Below are 19,551 nucleotides of genomic sequence, written 5' to 3'. Positions count from 1 at the left end.
AACACAAACATTTTCCTTGAGGTACAGTATTAATCCAGAGCTCCAGCTTGGGGCTATGCAGGCACTGGGGACTCTGTGGCTCTGGGGTTAAACCATTGCCCTGAAACCCAGAGGTTCAAAGTTTAAATCTTAGCTCTTGTACTTTTGCATACAACTCTACATCTCTCAATGTCAAATATACAACGAGAAGCACTCAAAAGTGTTAGTCTGTGGCTCTGGGGTTGAACTCCTGCCTTGCACCACAGATGATGTGTTCAAACCTTAACTCTTACACTTCAGTGTGGATTTCTGCAACTCTCAATGTCAAAAACACAATGAAAAGAGATCTGAGTGTGAAGGGAGCAGAGTGTGAAGGGGGCAGAGTGTGAAGGGAGCAGAGTGTGAAGGGGGCAGAGTGTGAAGGGGGCAGAGTGTGAAGGGGGCAGAGTGTGAAGGGGGCAGAGTGTGAAGGGGGCAGAGTGAGAAGGGGTCTGAGAGAGAAGCGGTCTGAGTGTGAAGGGGGGCAGAGTGAGAAGCGGTCTGAGTGAGAAGCGGTCTGAGTGAGAAGCGGTCTGAGTGAGAAGCGGTCTGAGTGAGAAGCGGTCTGAGTGAGAAGCGGTCTGAGTGAGAAGGGGTCTGAGTGTGAAGGGGTCTGAGTATGAAGGGGTCTGAGTGTGAAGCGGTCTGAGTGAGAAGCGGTCTGAGTGAGAAGCGGTCTGAGTGTGAAGGGGTCTGAGTGAGAAGGGGTCTGAGTGTGAAGGGGTCTGAGTGAGAAGGGGTCTGAGTGTGAAGGGGTCTGAGTGGTGTTGGCTGGAAGGGGGCGGTTCCATCCTTGTGTTCCTGAACTGTAACCTGATGTGTTTATGGAAGAAAACTGTTTTTAAATAGAGGATATTCTCTATAACCACTGCTGTTCACAGGAGGGACCCCAAGTATTCACCCCCATGAGCTCTGTCTTTCAACTATCAGCCCAACCACACTCATGGGCTCTGTCTTTCAACTATCAGCCCAACCACACTCATGGGCTCTGTCTTTCAACTATCAGCCCAACCACACTCATGGGCTCTGTCTTTCAACTATCAGCCCAACCACACCATGGGCTCTGTCTTTCAACTATCAGCCCAACCACACTCATGGGCTCTGTCTTTCAACTATCAGCCCAACCACACTCATGAGCTCTGTCTTTCAACTATCAGCCCAACCACACTCATGGGCTCTGTCTTGGTTTGAACCAACAACCCTGTGAATCAGGGGTGAGATCCTTCAGCCACAGGCTATTCACACTTCAAAACACACCTCTTTGTATGTTTGACGTTGAGAGTTGTACAAAAGACAAGTAGTGAACACATAACCTAAGGTGGGTAAGGTTTGTCAACCCATCTGGGAAGATCCGGCGCAACAGAGAATTAAAGGCACTGTTCCCGTGTTCTCGGGAGACTGCATTCATGGTTAAACGCTGCATCTGTCACCGGAAATTCAGAAATTCCCATTTAAATGACGCTACAATACAGATCTTACGCGATATGGATTGAATCCAGTCATTTAACGTTAAATAAAAACATATAACTCCAAAGTGGTCAGTATTGCAGAACCAAGTGTTGAAGTTGAGGAATGACTCTGGCCCTACCTAATGACCTAAGAGTGTCCCCCTCTCACAAGACAAGTCTGTACATCAGAGAGCACAGTTTTAATGACAGCTGTAACACGGAGGAGGGTGAAATCCCCACAGACAACAGCGTGTTTCCAGACCTACTAAAACATTATTGTAACATCCAAGTACATACAGTATATTACACAGCATATAGTAGTACACATGAACTGTTCAGCATTCGATGACTACAGAAGATTTGGTTACATAACTCTACAAAATGTGATTGGTGAATGTGCTGGACTATGAAGCCATACAATTGTAGTTGTGCACAGAAACAATGTGCAAGTTGGAGCAGAATGACGTGTATTGTGTCCAGTGTGTAAAATATACACATTCATCACTTTGACACGACTGATGACACTGCAGCTATACGATAACACATCAGCAAAACATTTTCAGAAATGTTTCTTGTTGACAGTTCTGGCGTCAGACATTTGGCATAGAAAAACAATCATTGGATAAATGGACAGGGTGTTCATTTCATAGTGGCCATCATTCAACTCTCTAGTACACCACCAACCAGACTGCTGACGATGAGAGCTGATCCATTGATTCAGCTGTATGCTTTAAGCCACAGTGCTGTTTAGTCTTCTCCAGCTTGTGGGAGGGGCTTAGGCACCATTTTGGTCCAATCATTCAAAGACTTCCTGGTCTGCGTTCAGCACTCTGGATTCTCCATGGTTCAGGACAAAGAAGTGCTCCACATTCAACCCATTCTTCTCCATGGCCTCCCTGAGTCTCACTGGAGGCTCTAAGTAATACTGAGAGAGACACAGACAGAAACAGTCATCTATTATCTACACTACCGGTCAAACGTTTTAGAACACCTACTCATTCAAGGGTTTTTCTTTATTTTTACCATTTTCTACATTGTAGAATAATAGTGAAGACATCAAAACTATGAAATAACACATATGTAATCATGTAGTAACCAAAAAAAGTGTTTTAATATAAAATATTTTATATTTGAGATTCTTCAAATAGCCACCCTTTGCCTTGATGACAGCTTTGCACACTCTTGGGATTCTCTCAACCAGCTTCATGAGGTAGTCACTCGGAATGCATTTCAATTAACAGGTGGGACTTCTTAAAAGTTAATTTGTGGAATTTATTTCCTTTTTAATGCGTTTGAGCCAATCAGTTGTGTTGTGACAAGGTAGGGGGGTATACAGAAGGTAACCCTATTTGGTAAAAGACCAAGTCCATATTATGGCAAAAACAGCTCAAATAAGTTACTTTAAGACATGAAGGTCAGTCAATATGGAACATTTCAAGAACTTTTAAAGTTTCTTCAAGTGCATACACAAAAACCATCAATCACTATGAAGAAACTGGCTCTCATGAGGACCGTCACAGGAAAGGAAGACCCAGAGTTACCTCTGCTGCAGAGGATAAGTTCAATAGAGTTACCAGCCTCAGAAATTGCAGCCCAAATAAATGCATCACAGAGCTCAAGTAACAGACACATCTCAACATCAACATCAAGAAGAAGCTGTGTAAATCAGGCCTTCATGGTTGAATAGCTGCAAAGAAACCACGACTAAAGGACACCAATAAGAAGAACGAGCAATGGACATTAGACCCGAGGAAATTTGTCCTTTGGTCTGGATTCCAAATTGGAGATTTTTGGTTCCAACCTCCGTGTCTTTGTGAGACGTGGTGTGGGTGAACGGTTGATCTCCGCATGTGTATTTCCCACCATGAAGCATGGAGGAGGAGGTGTTATAGTGTGGGGTGCTTTGCTGGTGACACTGTCTGTGATTTATTTAGAATTCAAGGCACACTTAACCAGGATGGCTACCACAGCATTCTGCAGCAATACACTATCCCATCTGGTTTGGGCTAAGTGGGACTATCATTTGTTTTTCAACAGGACAATGACCCAACACACCTCCAGGCTGTGTAAGGGCTATTTAACCAAGAAGGAGAGTGATGGAGTACTGCATCAGATGACCTGGCCTCCACAATCCCCCGACCTCAAGCAAACTGAGATGGTTTGGGATGAGTTGGACCGCAGAGTGAAGGAAAATCAGCCAACAAGTGCTCAGCATATGTGTGAACTCCTTCAAGACTGTTGGAAAAGCATTCCAGGTGAAGCTGGTTGAGAGAATGCCAAGAGTGTGCATAGCTGTCAACAAGGCAAAGAGTCTCAAATATAAAATATATTTTGATTTGTTTAACACTTTTTTGGTTACTACATTATTCCATATGTGTTATTTCATAGTTTTGATGTCTTCACTATTATTCTACAATGTAGAAAATAGTAAAAATAAAGAAAAACTCTTGAATGAGTAGGTGTTCTAAAACGTTTGACCGGTAGTGTATTTCACTTGCTTGATAGCGAGATACTCCAGGGTTTAGGAGTGGACAGTACATGTCAGGCTAGAGAGGCTTTTTGAGCTGCCTCCCTAAGCAGAAACGTCAGACAGACAAAAGGTTCTCTCTCAAAGCCTGCCAACAGGATGACTGCTGCTGGGAACCAAACTACTTGTTTCAACATCACAGAGGCGATGTGTATGAACTAAATAAAGTAATCAAAGACTTTACTTGGACTCCATAAACAAGTAAACTCGTATGTCCCTGTGTGTTGCTTTCTGCACGGATTTAGGAGAACGGTTGTACCAACAAAGCCATCTGCTAAGGCCAAAGCATCAGGGGAAAGTTGAACGATGTCACAGATAATCAACGGTTCTTCTAATGCAAACACCAAACACATTCCTCTGCATTCCCCAACACGTGCCGATTTCAACTCAACGCAGCAGCAAGCAACCTAATATGAGTTTTCACATCTATTGTGGGACGCTGAACAATCCCACCTTTGTCTTTAGGCTGAATGGTTGAAGGGGTGTCTGACAGCGTGTTTGTTCTCATCACACAAAAGGACACAATGGAAAATATGTGTTTCTCTAAACCGAGTCTAGTCTAAAAATGCAGAGGTCAGATCCGCGGTTGACGTGTTGTGACAGGATTGATTTATTACCATGGACCTAACCTCAGTTTTAGTTTTCCTGACCTTCGGTGACCTTCGGTCTCTAGTTTCAGCTGGGAGGCAGAGCAAATGTCTTCTTCCTGATCATTAGATTCAGAGAATCCCATTGGATAGGCCATACATCTCTGATGTGACATGACTTAGTATTAAGGCAAAAATAAAACCCACTTGGAGTGATGCCAACAACTGATAATTGACACCAAAACCCCTTTTTACAGCAGGTACATACAGAATGCCTTATAAAAAGAGATCCAGTCGATCACCCATTCAGAACTGTTAATGCTCACCTCGTAAGCTAAAGCGAAGGTTCCCCAGTGAATAGCCAGGGAGTGTCTGGCCTGGATGTCTTTGTGGATCTCCACAGCCTCCTCCGGGTCCACATGCTGTCCACGCATTACATCTCTGAGGGAGGACAAACTTGGGTTTTCTGGGTTTGGCCTAATGAAGGCTTAACAAACTTAGGGAACTTCAGTTGACTTTAATAAATTCTAAGTGAATATACAGTTAACTTTAATAAATTCTGAGTGAATATACAGTTAACTTTAATAAATTCTAAGTGAATATTCAGTTGACTTTAATAAATTCTAAGTGAATATACAGTTGAGGGGAATCTAATACTACAGTCCATGATCCAACCCTCTTTCTAGAATACTACTGGGTGTGCAGGCTTTTACTCCAACCCTGTTCTAAACCTGATTCAGTTCATCAAGGTCCTGATGAACAGCTGATTAGATAAAGCAGGTGTTAGAGCAGGATTGGAACAAAAACCTGCACTCCCAGTGGCTTTCCAGGGGGAGGTATGGGCACCCTTGTACAAAAGCAATCACAGCTGTGCAGGACTGGTGTACACTAGTTTCATACCTGGGCAGGACAGCTCTACACTAGTTCCATACCTGGGCAGGACAGCTCTACACTAGTTTCATACCTGGGCAGGACAGCTCTACACTAGTTCCATACCTGGGAAGGATAGCTCTACACTAGTTCCATACCTGGGCAGGACAGCTCTACACTAGTTTCATACCTGGGCAGGACAGCTCTACACTAGTTTCATACCTGGGCAGGACAGCTCTACACTAGTTCCATACCTGGGCAGGACAGCTCTACACTAGTTTCATACCTGGGCAGGACAGCTCTACACTAGTTTCATACCTGGGCAGGACAGCTCTACACTAGTTTCATACCTGGGCAGGACAGCTCTACACTAGTTTCATACCTGGGCAGGACAGCTCTACACTAGTTTCATACCTGGGCAGGACAGCTCTACACTAGTTCCATACCTGGGCAGGACAGCTCTCCACTAGTTCCATACCTGGGCAGGATAGCTCTACACTAGTTCCATACCTGGGCAGGACAGCTCTACACTAGTTCCATACCTGGGCAGGACAGCTCTCCACTAGTTTCATACCTGGGCAGGACAGCTCTCCACTAGTTTCATACCTGGGCAGGACAGCTCTCCACTAGTTTCATACCTGGGCAGGACAGCTCTCCACTAGTTTCATACCTGGGCAGGATAGCTCTACACTAGTTCCATACCTGGGCAGGACAGCTCTACACTAGTTCCATACCTGGGCAGGACAGCTCTACACTAGTTTCATACCTGGGCAGGACAGCTCTACACTAGTTCCATACCTGGGCAGGACAGCTCTACACTAGTTCCATACCTGGGCAGGACAGCTCTCCACTAGTTTCATACCTGGGCAGGACAGCTCTACACTAGTTTCATACCTGGGCAGGACAGCTCTACACTAGTTTCATACCTGGGCAGGATAGCTCTACACTAGTTCCATACCTGGGCAGGACAGCTCTACACTAGTTTCATACCTGGGCAGGACAGCTCTACACTAGTTTCATACCTGGGCAGGACAGCTCTACACTAGTTTCATACCTGGGCAGGACAGCTCTACACTAGTTCCATACCTGGGCAGGACAGCTCTCCACTAGTTTCATACCTGGGCAGGATAGCTCTACACTAGTTCCATACCTGGGCAGGACAGCGCTACACTAGTTTCATACCTGGGCAGGACAGCGCTACACTAGTTTCATACCTGGGCAGGACAGCTCTACACTAGTTTCATACCTGGGCAGGACAGGTGTGCACTAGTTTCATACCTGGGCAGGACAGCTCTACACTAGTTTCATACCTGGGCAGGTATGCGCCGATGGGTATGGCAGCCAGGTCGAATGGACCAAATCTCCTCCCTATCTCCTGGAAGGACGAGCAGTAGCCGGTGTCTCCAGCAAAGAAGAAGCGGTTGCAGGGCCCCAAGACAGACCAGCTACCCCACAGCACCTGGTTATCGTCCGTGGGGGTGCGCTTGCACCAGTGCTGCGCCGGCGTACACACAAACGTGACTTCATCGTGACCTGGCACACAGTTCTCCTCCCACCAGTCTAACTCTATCACATTCTCACACCCGCTCTTCTGCATCCAGTCCATGAGTCCCAACGGCACAAACCATCGCAGATCCCCACCGAACCGCTCGTTCAACTGGGTCACGGTGCCCGCGTCCAGGTGGTCGTAGTGGGAGTGGCTGATGACAACGGCGTCGATCCGGGGGAGTTGATCAACCGTACAAGGGGGACCCCGGTACCTCTTGGGGCCCATGAACTGGAAGGGAGATGCCCTCTGGCTGAAGATGGGGTCAGTGAGGATGACCAGGCCATCCATCTCTACCAGGACTGATGCGTGGCCCAGCCAGGTCACCCTGAGACCAGACCCCACGGCGCCGTCTGCTGCCTCAGGGACCCGGAGGAACCAAGGCTCCACTACTGGAAGCTCTTCGTCTAAGACCTGAGTAGCACAAGAACACAGACTTTAATATGGCTTGTTGGTATCAATTCATTCAGATTCATTCACCAGCTGAGACAGAGGAGGAGGAGGAGGAGGGTAAGAAAGGCTCCATCACTGGAAGCTCTTCCTCTTTTCAACATTTCACTACTGCTTCGGTCATTTTCAAGTCACCAAACAAAATAACCAATTAAAAAAAAACGCTCATTTTTGTTTTTCCGTTTGGATATGACACTGGTTGTATGATTTGTTTGAGGTTCATTTGATGAAGTTATATCAGCATAACAATTCAAAACACAGATGATTAAACACTAATACGTCTTTCCTCTTTATCAGAAAGATGATTGGAAATAGAGTCGAGTCGACGTTTCATTTTCCTTTAAAATATTAGGCCCTTCCTTCCTGACCACTACATGTCTAGAAAACAGAGCCAGTGTGAGTCGTGAGGTGAGATTGATTTACAGCCATCTAAAAATACCCTGGGTTGTTACCAGAGCACAGTGCAGTGTCGATGGAATGGGAGGCATCCTCCAGAACTAACAGCTAACCTAACTGTGGACATGAGGTGCAGCGTTACAAATCACAGTTGATAAACTCTGACGTGCTCAGGAGATATTTAATGACAGACCTCAGGAGTTAGGACAGACAGAACAAGCTCAGTCAGGACAGGAGGTAATTGTTGGGTGTGAACTGTGTACAGTAAAAACGGATTATTCAACCTGTGGAGTTGGAGTACAGGTCTAGGCATATGTGTAATAAGTTCCTTATAATAAAGAGTGGACAGTTGGACTGACAATGAACCCTATCAGGTGTGGTGGTCTCCATCAGAGCTGGGCTTGTTTTGCAAAGCGTTTTGACAACGGCTGTGGGTGCTAGAAATGGCAGCTGAAATGAGTGAGAAAGACCTATTATCTACGTCCAACGTCAGAATGTCTCACCTCTTTAGAGCTGGGTACATTACTGTGGTTCTTCTCCAGCAGGAAGAAGCGCAGCAGGGTGGACCAGGAAGGGAACTTCCACGTGGACCAGGGGTTAGTAAAGCGGCCATGTTTGTCCCGGCTCGACCCAGTCACCTCCTCCTCCAACCGGTAATCCAGACGGAAGCTCTTCCTGGAGGACCGGGAGGAGCTGCTCTTCCTGGAGGAGTCAATCAATCAAACGTTTTTACTGCCTATTGTGTCCAGACAGGAAATTTGGTGTGCAAACATACATATACACACACACACACACACACATATATATATATACACACACACACACACACACACATATACACACACACACACAAAGAGTCGATACAGTTAGAAACAGATGATCACAAAAGATAAAGACAAAAAAACACTGAAATATTATTCTGCAACTTCAGGAGCTGGATGGCATTAAGGTGCATGTGAAAACTGCAAAGATGTTCATTGTCTATACCTACCGAGGCCCTGCGTCCTGCAGGGTGGAGGTGGGAGGGTCACGGGGCCGGACCACGGCTGGGGAACCCTCCTCCGTCCCTGGGGAATCTCCTGGAGAGACACCCCTCTCCTCCATCAACACCTGGTTCTCATCCACCTCTCCTCCTGCTCCTCCGCTCTCCTCCATGGGGGGACAGTGTTGGGCTCCTGGTCTATAGGGAGGTTAATAAAACAAGAAATACAAATAAAAGCTTACAAATATGCTGGGGGGGAAATACACAGATATTAATTCATGAATAAAAGCCTGCACACAGTACAGTTAGTGTCTATTTCTGTGGTTTGTCCCTGGATGGCCGACAGCGTCTTGTGAAATCCCAGATGTGAAAGCATGTTTATTGTGACACGGTGTAACCCTGTGCAACAGTTCCAAAACAATCCTCCTCAACAGCCATCACCAGGCCGACTGTATGTGAGATGTCAGCAACATGACTTTCACTGGCACCTATAGTATAACGTGGTCAACAACATTACTTTTTACTGGTTCCTACTTTGAATAAAGACACAGTGTCCGTCAAGACTAGCTCACAGTGGACCGCACCTTTACTATACAACTGCCTGAGTCCATTGTTTCAGCTGTATCTTATCTCTGGACAGATGGAAAGGCATCAGCTCAGTCAAATGAAGAGGAAGTTACTGGCCTGCCAAATGCTAACTGACACATACACAATACAGCAGACAAGTCTGGATAATCCAGGTGAAAGTTATGATCCCTTATTGTATGTCACTTGTTAAATCCACTTCAGTCAGTGTAGATGAAGGGGAAGAGACAGGTTAAAGGAGTGTTAAGCCTTGAGACATGGATTGTGTATGTGTGCCATTCAGAGGGTGAATACAAAATATTTAAGTGCCTTTGAACGGGGTATGGTAGTAGGTGCACCGGTTTGTGTCAAGAACTGCAACGCTGCTGGGTTTTTCCACACTCAACAGTTTTGCCATGTGTATGAAGAATGGTCCACCACCAAAAGAACATCCAGCCAACTTGACACAGCTGTGAGAAGCATTGGAGTCAACGTGGGCCAGCATCCCTGTGGAACGCTTTCGACACCGAGTCCTTGACCCAACGAGTTGAGGCTGTTCTGGGGGGGGCAACTCAATATTAGGAATGTGTTCCTAATATTCTGTCTGGTATAATCAGTGTATATGTGCCTCCTGCCAATCCATCTCTCTGAGCTACTGTATGGGCCCTCCATGGGGCCTTCACTGCTACCAGGAACTATGAAGCCTACAATACAGTACAGGTGAACGATGTCATTTACAAAATAGCCTCCAACACTCTACTCAACAAACTGGATGTAATCTATCACAGTGCCATCCGTTTTGTCACCAAAGCCCCATATACTACCCACCACTGCGACCTGTACGCTCTCGTTGGCTGGCCCTCGCTACATTTTCGCCAAACCCACTGGCTCCAGGTCATCTACAAGTCTCTGCTAGGTAAAACCCCGCCTTATCTCAGCTCACTGGTCTCCATAGCAACACGCTCCAGCAGGTATATTTCACTGGTCATCCCCAAAGCGAACACCTACTTTGGCCGCCTTTCCTTCCAGATCTCTGCTGCCAATGACTGGAACAAATTGCAAAAATCACAAGCTGGAGACTCATCTTCCTCACTAACTTTAAGCATCAGCTGTCAGAGCAGCTTACCGATCACTGTACCTGTACACAGCCCATCTGTAAATAGCCCACCCAACTACCTCATATTGTTATTTTTTTGTTGTTGCTCTTTTGCACCCCAGTATCTCTTCTTGCACATCATCATCTGCACATCTTTCACTCCAGTGTTAATGCTAAATTGTAATTATTTTGCTACTATCACCTATTTATTGCCTTACGTCCCTAAACGTACTAGATTTGCACACACTGTACATAGATTTACATTTTACATTTTTAGTCATTTAGCAGACGCTCTTATCCAGAGCGACTTACAGTAGTGAATGCATACATTTCATTTCATACATTTTTTTTTCTATGCTGGCCCCCCCGTGGGAATCGAACCCACAACCCTGGCGTTGCAAACACCATGCGCTACCAACTGAGCTACAGGGAAGGCATAGATTTTTCTATTGTATTATTGACTGTATGTTTGTTTTACTCCATGTGTAACTCTGTGTTGTCTTTGTCGCGCTGCTTTGATTTATCTTGACCAGGTCTCAGTTGTAAATGAGAACTTGTTCTCAACTAGCCTACCTGGTTAAATAAAGGTGAAATAACCCAATTCCTGTGTCAACCCTGTTCACAGTAGTTTCTGTTTGAAGGTGTAAATACAGACTGAAGAGGCTACTGTATAGCTGTCACCTAGGCCCTATAGTGACAAATGTAGAGTAGAAGCGCTGTGTAGTTGGCCACTAGTCCTATTTACGGAGTCCCCTTACAACGTCCGCACTCTATACATTTCACGTTGCCTACTGTGGAGCTCTGTTGCACGTATTGGCCTATTGAATGGCTTGAATGGACCCATAATAAACCACCAGAGAAGTACAACAAATGTTTCTTTGTTGATCCGACCAAGAACAAAACAAACGGATCACTAGAAAGAATTGCTGCTATATCGAGAAGATTTATCGCGATAATAAAAACAGATAGGGTTCTTTCTATTGACTAACCTAAAAGAGAGAAGGAATGTGGTGAACTAAGCAGAACAACGGAGACAATCGATCATTCGCAGCTTGAACGGTCAGCCTACGTCACAGTCACAACAACGCAGTCAATAAAATACTACCTGAAAACGTCTAGAATAAGTCAAGGGCGACTTGTAAATCCGTCAGTGGCGCGACATTTCTTCTGATATTGTTACAGCGAGATATCCGCAGAACTGTGTGGGAAAAGTGCCCTGCAAGTACGGCCAATGTTCCACAACGCACTGGTACGAGCCTACCAGGCAAGGCTTCTGACGTCGGTGAAAAACCCTACCATGTGACGAAATTACAGCAGCCTAGCCTATTAAAATCCTCCTCTTTTCGATGCAAGAAACTACGTGCCGAAACTGCCCATTCATTTGCAATTGCAATGAAAATATGATTATGAAATACGTCTAAAAATAGCTTAAAACATTATTTGGCGGAATATCTAAACTAGACCGTTGGTCAATGGTGCACGTAATAATCCTATAATAATGCACTTACAGACTGGAGAGCTTTACCCAAGTGAGCGAAGACACCAACTAGCAGCTGAAAGCTCCAAACATAAATATTTATTGACAAGGCCCAAGTTGACAAGTTACAGTACAAAGTGAATGTAACACGTCAGCACAACAGTGCACTGGGGCGCGTTCAGCATGACGCAACGTTTTGGAACGTTCAGATAGCCTATTTCTATGTAAAAACAAACATGCGCCTGACATGTAGAATAAGGAATCACATCAGCTCTATTCCGGACATTTCTATCTGCAACGTTCGAGAACGTTTGGCAACCGAACATGGCCCTGTTTAACCAATTTGGCGTGTTTACGTAAGTAAGCCACAAGTGGATACATTGTAGCAAGTGAAGCCACCGGAGTAGAAGTACCGAGTAGTTCGTCTTCTGTTGAATGAGAAGTGCACTTAAAAGAATACACATTGAAACCCTATTTAAAAGTTGTTTTGTACGCTGACAAATAATTACCTGGACAAAGTTCCCTTCGCTGTGTTCAGAACACTTGCGGCTCGGTGAATACACCTGGAAAGTGGAGTTTTCCAAACTCGTGGAGTGAAGATGCACTTGGAAGCAGCCATAGTCGGAAGGCGTTAGTTAGTTGACTTGGTCTAGTTGGCCTAACCATAATTGCTTAGATTACAATTATAGAAACATCAAACTAGTAACGTTATTGTGTTTACAACAGGAACTCTTGACAGTTGGTGTACAGTAAATGAGCTACTTCCTTACTTCCTTGGTCACGCATTTAAAGAAACAGCCATGTTGGTAAAATGAATTTAATAGTGCAATCAATATCACTTGGCATTAAAAACAGATTTATTTTTTAAAGTTGCAAATATGTACATCAGTGCCCTTTTACCAGGCAAATGCTATAATGCAAAGCTTAGATTTCTTTGTCAGAAATCCAAACTCTTTCATATTGCAGCTTCTGGCAATGTAGCCCACACTGGTCATTCAAATGCCCCTCCTTCTCTTTCTCCCCCCAACACTCTGGATTCTCCATGGTTCAGGACAAAGAAGTGCTCCACATTCAATCCATTCTTCTCCATGGTCTCCCTGAGTCTCACTGGAGGCTCTAAGTAATACTGAGAGAGAGAGAGGGATACAAAGGGAAATATGAACAATATTAACTAGGCGCTTTCCTTTGCATTGGGTAAAAAAATGAGTTGAAAGAAGATTATAGAGAAAGAGAGAGAGCAGAAGAGTTGGAGGGAGGAGATGGAGAGGATGTGATGGAGGAGATGGAGAGGGAGGAGATGGAGAGGATGAGAGGGAGGAGATGGAGAGGGAGGAGATGGAGAGGATGAGAGGGAGGAGATGGAGAGGGAGGAGATGGAGAGGATGAGAGGGAGGAGATGGAGAGGGAGGAGATGGAGAGGATGAGAGGGAGGAGATGGAGAGGGAGGAGATGGAGAGGATGAGAGGGAGGAGATGGAGAGGGAGGAGATGGAGAGGATGAGAGGGAGGAGATGGAGAGGGAGGAGATGGAGAGGATGAGAGGGAGGAGTTGGAGAGGATGAGAGGGAGGAGAGAGAGGATGGAGAGGGAGGAATTGGAGAGGATGGAGAGGGAGGAGAGGAGAGAGAGGAGTTGGAAAGGGAGGAGATGGAGAGGGAGGAAACGGAGAGGGGGGAAAAACGGAGAGGGAGGAGATGGAGAGGGAGGAAACGGAGGAGAGGGAGGAGATGGAAAGGGGGGAGAAGGAGAGGGGGAAACGGAAAGGGAGGAGAGGGAGGAGATGGAGAGGGGGGAGAAGGAGAGGGGGGGAAACGGAGAGGGGAGGAGATGGAGGAGAGGGAGGAGATGGAGAGGGGGGAGAAGGAGAGGGGGGAGATGATGGAGGAGATGAATTTTGAAGGCCAACATATATTGTGGATGTAGGCTTATATAATGGCTGAATATATAGAATGCTCACCTCATGAGCTAATGCGAAGGTCCCCCAGTGAATAGCCAGGGAGTGTTTGGCCTTAACGTCCTTATGAATCTCCACAGCCTCCTCTGGGTCCACATGCAGTGACTTCATTACATCTCTAAAGAGAAATAACAATATATGGATGGATGAATTTGGATCTGGATGGTTAACAGTGTCCATCCATACCTGGGCAGGACAGCTCTACACTAGTTTCATACCTGGGCAGGACAGCTCTACACTAGTTTCATACCTGGGCAGGACAGCTCTCCACTAGTTTCATACCTGGGCAGGACAGCTCTACACTAGTTTCATACCTGGGCAGGACAGCTCTACACTAGTTTCATACCTGGGCAGGACAGCTCTACACTAGTTTCATACCTGGGCAGGACAGCTCTACACTAGTTTCATACCTGGGCAGGACAGCTCTACACTAGTTTCATACCTGGGCAGGACAGCTCTACACTAGTTTCATACCTGGGCAGGACAGCTCTACACTAGTTTCATACCTGGGCAGGTACGCACCGATGGGTATGGCAGCCAGGTCGAATGGACCAAATCTCCTCCCTATCTCCTGGAAGGACGAGCAGTAGCCGGTGTCTCCAGCAAATAAGAAGCGGTTGCAGGGCCCCAGGACAGACCAGCTACCCCACAGCACCCTGTTATTCACATGAAACTGTTCACATTTAGGCCATTTTAGTGGATGCTCTTACCCAGAACGACTTACAGTCTGTGCTTTCAACTAAGGTAGGTAAGACAACCACATATCACAGTCATTGAAAGTAAAACTTCCTCAATAAAGCAGCTATCTGTAAAGTAAGGAAAGCAACCTGTTATCGTCTGTTGGGGTGCGCTTGCACCAGTGCTGGGCTGGGGTGAATACGAACATCACTGTATCCTGGCTGACACCACTGGGGACAGGGACAGGGCTGGGGACAGCGACAGGGCTGGGGACAGGGCTGGGGACAGCGACAGGGCTGGGGACAGCGACAGGGCTGGGGACAGCGACAGGGCTGGGGACAGGGACACAGCTCTCCTCCCACCAGTCCAACTCTATCACGTTCTTACAGCCACAGCTCTGCATCCAGCCCTGGAGTCCCAGAGGGACAAACCAACGCAGCTCGGCGCCGAAGCGCTTATTGAGGCTGCTAACTGAACCTACGTCCAGGTGGTCGTAGTGTGTGTGGCTGATGAGCACAGCATCCACCTGGAAGAAGAACACTTTATTTATCAACTGGAAAAGTCCACGGAAATGTGTTTTCATCTTTTTTTAACCCTTGAGAGACACAACACACAACACACACACACACACACACACACACACAAAAAAACACACACACACACACACACACACCCTCAAGTGTTTGGAGGCACCTCACCTTGGGTAGTTGATCTACTGTACACGGCGGGCCCCTGAACCTCTTGGGCCCCATGAACTGGAAGGGAGATGCCCTCTGGCTGAAGATGGGGTCAGTGAGGATGACCAGGCCGTCCATCTCTACCAGGACTGAAGCGTGGCCCAGCCAGGTCACCCTGAGACCAGACCCCACGGCTCCTGACACCTGTGGTGTTATGTTTTATATATATATATATCCTACTAATTCCAGGGGTTTTTCTTTATATTTACTATTTTCTACAAGACATCAACACTATGAAATAACACATATGGAGTCATGTAGTAACCAAAAAAAAGTGTTAAACATATCAAAATATATTGAGAGCTTGATCATCATTACAGTTTATATGTGTAGGTTATATTATTGTTAAATTGTTCTATTGTTTTCATGGACCCCTGGGAACAGTATTTCAGACTAAAAGAGATCAACAAGAAACAACAACATGAAATCAAACCTCGGGGCTCTGGATGAAGTAAGGATCCAACAGGGGAAGTTCACAGTCCAACTCCTCAACACAGGGACACACAAACGCTTGGTAAGTAACAACAAATACCTGGCTGAAAAGGATTCAGCACACCTTTGATGAAAGCACTTCAACTCCTTGTCTGAGGTTGAAATTCATCTGATGTCTAAATAAATATCATTTCATGGGGTTGTCATGCATCATCTACTAGGATACATTTCTATGCAAATTACTAATAGGATGTAGAATGAACAAGCAACAACAAGGCAAAAAGCCAATATGTTAAAGATGGGATTCGTACCTCTTTGGAGCGGGGAGTGCGTTACTGTGGTCCTTATCTAGTAGGTAGAACCGGAGCAGGGAGGCAGAGGAGGGGGTAGTGCCATGTGGGCCAGGGGTTGGTGAAGCGACCGTTCTTCTCCCTCGTGGATCTGGTTATGACTTCTCCCTTCTCCACATCTTGACCCTCCCGGAACGTCCCCCCTGTCCCCCGGTGGTCCAGGGATGGCGTGTTGGGTGGTCGTGGTTCCTCTCCTGTCCCCTGGGCTTCCCCCTGCTCTGCCATGGCCTCGTCCCTGTTCCTCTGGTCTGTGTAGGACACAACATCAAGTTCTGCAGTTGTTCTGGTGCTATATCTCTTGACAGAAGTTCTGTGAGTCAACTGGACAGATTTTTCAGACAGGTGCTGCATAAATGTAGAGCTGAAAACCCATACCAGGAAATTGGACGCATAAGGTAATTGTTCTACAGTGAGGGGAAAAAAAGTATTTGATCCTCTGCTGATTTTGTACGTTTGCCCACGGACAAAGAAATGATCAGTCTATAATTTTAATGGTAGGTTTATTTGAACAGTGAGAGACACAATAACAACAAAAAAATCCAGAAAAACACATGTCAAAATGTTATAAATTGATTTGCATTTTAATGAGCAGGGGATCAAATACTTTTTTCCCTCACTGTATAAAGTCATGCAAGATAGCAACAATAGAGGTCACTTAACCATTTGCTAGCCTATAATATAATCTGGGCCAACAACTGTTTCTTATTGTTCCTGTAAACTTGCTACCAGTTTCCTTATAACTTAGGTAAGTCTCACCTTGTGTGAAAACCTTTTCCTGGAGTTCAAAGGGCAATTACTCATATCACCCAACCACAATGGATTGATTCACAGATGCTGTGTAAATATGATTAATTCATTTTGAAAACTTCAAATGGATTACAATAAATCAATTGATTTGAACATTGAACATGATTCAAGCTTCCTGTTATACCAATGATATATCAATACTAACATATGTGGTATTAGTAAGATATAACTATAGAAAACACCTCAAAATGAACACATCTATGCATGTCTATAAAACGTTCTAATGCAGATATCAGATATGTGCAACCTGACTGGGAATCATCTCTTACTTTATCCTGGTCCAATGAAGAGTTCTCTCCTCACCTTATCCTGGTCCAATGAAGAGTTCTCTCCTCACCTTATCCTGGTCCAATGAAGAGTTCTCTCCTCACCTTATCCTGGTCCAATGAAGAGTTCTCTCCTGCACCTTATCCTGGTCCAATGAAGAGTTCTCTCCTGCACCTTATCCTGGTCCAATGAAGAGTTCTCTCCTGCACCTTATCCTGGTCCAGTGAAGAGTTCTCTCCTGCAGAGATTAGAGACGAGCTAAGACTACCTCTTAACAATGTCCTCCTTATGTACGGTAAGACCAGCCAGTCCTGCGGGGCTCTCCCTAAAGCATTTTGTTTCAGACAATTCTTCCTCATTGCACTTTATTACTCAGAATTAAGTCTGTCCATATAAATGATTGCCACACACTTATTGCGTCACTAGGTAGACAGTTGCACTGCATGTCCCTTCCATTACCACCAGGTGTCCCTCTCCTTACTTCAGTACAGTGTGTGAGGGCTAAAATACAAGATAAACCGAAGCAATAAGCCATCAATGATAATTATGACACAAATAGAAAAACAAACCAGCAGAGACAACACTTAGTTCCATTTTTTTATTATTATTTTGCCATGCTACAAAACATAGGGGGTTGTTGGCAGTGATGGAATATGTATGAACAATGTTGAAGACATCTAAATACACAGTATGGTTTTTCCTCTGGTCAAAATATACTAACATTCTGGTAAACACATATTTCCAGAACAGAAAAATGCAAATATCAAAATCGCCCCCCCACCAATGTAAAGTCCATACAATATGAAGTCATTATGTTTCCCCCCCACCAATGTAAAGTCCATACAATATGAAGTCATTATGTTTCCCCCCCACCAATGTAAAGTCCATACAATATGAAGTCATTATGTTTCCCCCCACCAATGTAAAGTCCATACAATATGAAGTCATTATGTTTCCCCCCCACCAATGTAAAGTCCATACAATATGAAGTCATTATGTTTCCCCCCACCAATGTAAAGTCCATACAATATGAAGTCATTATGTTTCCCCCCACCAATGTAAAGTCCATACAATATGAAGTCATTATGTTTTAAACAGAAGACCCAATGGGCTCTCACTGGTTGAATCAACAAAATGACGTTCAACCAACGTGGAATAGATGTTGAATTGACGTCTGTGCCCAGTGAGTAATGAATTGTTTCACTCACTGCATAGTTCTTTATAGTGTCTGGTGGTCTGAGACCAAAACAGAGGAAATAAGGAATGTTTACATCGTAAATGGAACCAATGGAACCCATTCTAGAACTCTGGGAAAATCATCATATTCTAGAACTCCGGGAAAATCATCACATTCTAGAACTCTGGGAAAATCATCACATTCTAGAACTCTGGGAAAATCCTTACATTCTAGAATTGAAAAAAGGAGTTTGGCAAATAATACATTTTTTCCACTAACAGTTCCTTTCTTTAATAAACAATATCTATTAAACTACTTTTTGTACAATTCCTATAGTTTATGAACTCTTTTAAAATGTAGGTAGAAAAAAATATAATGCAAGTTAGAACACAATAATAATGATTTGTACAATATGATACAATGAGAGAACAGGTAACAGAAGATGAACCGTTGGATCCCACAGTCCTCCTATCAAACATGGCTGACGGACAGCATCGTGTGGTAAACACTGTGCTTTTCTGTTTTCCTCGTTCACAACAACGTTTGGAAGGAAAATTCAGACTGAACTAAGACATTCTACAACCACCACCAGGGAGCCCTGTACAAATTGACTATTGTTTGCAGGGTGGTGGTCAATTCCCTCTCAGTTCTGTCAATCCAGGAAGCAAAACTGAAATTCCAATTGACTTTGTGAATTGACTGAATAGTAAAGTAAATTGGACCCCAACCCTGATGGAAGGAACCTGGAACATGATGATGTCACACAAGAATACCAACGGTATGATTTGGGTACTTTCAGTACAGCCAGCACGAACAAACACATTATTACAGCTTCATTGTGGCCATCATCATTTGTCATTTATAGATACACACCATCTGTCTGTACTTAGTAGTGGCTAAAGTGACTGTGGTACCAAGACGTCGACCCCGAGACACGGCTGAAGACTCCAGGCTTAGGGTCAATTCCATTCCGTCAATTCAGAAAGTAAACCAAATTCCACATTTTCCTCATTGAAAAGCATTGACTAGAATTGGAATTTCAGTGTACTTCCTGAATTGACTGGGATTGAAATGGAATTGAGCCCAACCCTGGTAGCTTCAAATACCGACATGAATGTTGACTTTAACACCATTTCAGTTTATGATCAGCACTATAAAGGATTCGTACCAAGAGAGATTGGTGAGGAGG

General features: G+C 44.9%; 2 protein-coding genes across 5 annotated transcripts; both read right to left on the bottom strand.

The window, feature by feature from the left end:
• Window positions 1-1,647: 1,647 nt before the first annotated feature.
• Window positions 1,648-12,723, bottom strand: LOC106598358 (N-acyl-phosphatidylethanolamine-hydrolyzing phospholipase D). Of its 4 annotated transcripts, none has more exons than XM_045722444.1 (6): window positions 12,471-12,723; window positions 8,834-9,022; window positions 8,346-8,544; window positions 6,761-7,410; window positions 4,907-5,021; window positions 1,648-2,391 (listed from the first exon to the last, which is right to left on the bottom strand). In XM_045722444.1, exons 1-6 carry the CDS (start codon window positions 12,578-12,580, stop codon window positions 2,263-2,265), a joined length of 1,392 nt encoding a protein of 463 aa, XP_045578400.1. In that variant the 5' UTR covers window positions 12,581-12,723; the 3' UTR covers window positions 1,648-2,262. The 4 variants fall into 4 exon arrangements, with proteins under 4 accessions (XP_045578400.1, XP_045578402.1, XP_045578401.1 ...); XM_045722446.1 differs by lacking the exon at window positions 12,471-12,723 and adding an exon at window positions 11,993-12,114; XM_045722445.1 differs by lacking the exon at window positions 12,471-12,723 and adding an exon at window positions 11,590-11,793.
• Window positions 12,724-12,764: 41 nt separating this feature from the next.
• LOC106599773 (N-acyl-phosphatidylethanolamine-hydrolyzing phospholipase D) lies at window positions 12,765-15,876 on the bottom strand (the record flags this gene model as incomplete). The annotated part of the gene is made up of 6 exons (XM_045722530.1): window positions 12,765-13,087; window positions 13,918-14,032; window positions 14,421-14,570; window positions 14,742-15,118; window positions 15,291-15,473; window positions 15,763-15,876. Coding segments are annotated over 6 exons (1,074 nt in total), but the record flags the coding sequence as incomplete, so codon positions are not given.
• Between the last annotated feature and the right edge of the window lie 3,675 nt (window positions 15,877-19,551).

Source organism: Salmo salar, chromosome ssa07 (genome assembly GCF_905237065.1).
Source record: "Salmo salar chromosome ssa07, Ssal_v3.1, whole genome shotgun sequence".
NCBI classification, from domain to species: domain Eukaryota; kingdom Metazoa; phylum Chordata; class Actinopteri; order Salmoniformes; family Salmonidae; genus Salmo; species Salmo salar.
The sequence above is the reverse complement of the archived record's forward strand: the minus strand, read 5'-3'. Positions and strand labels throughout refer to the sequence as shown.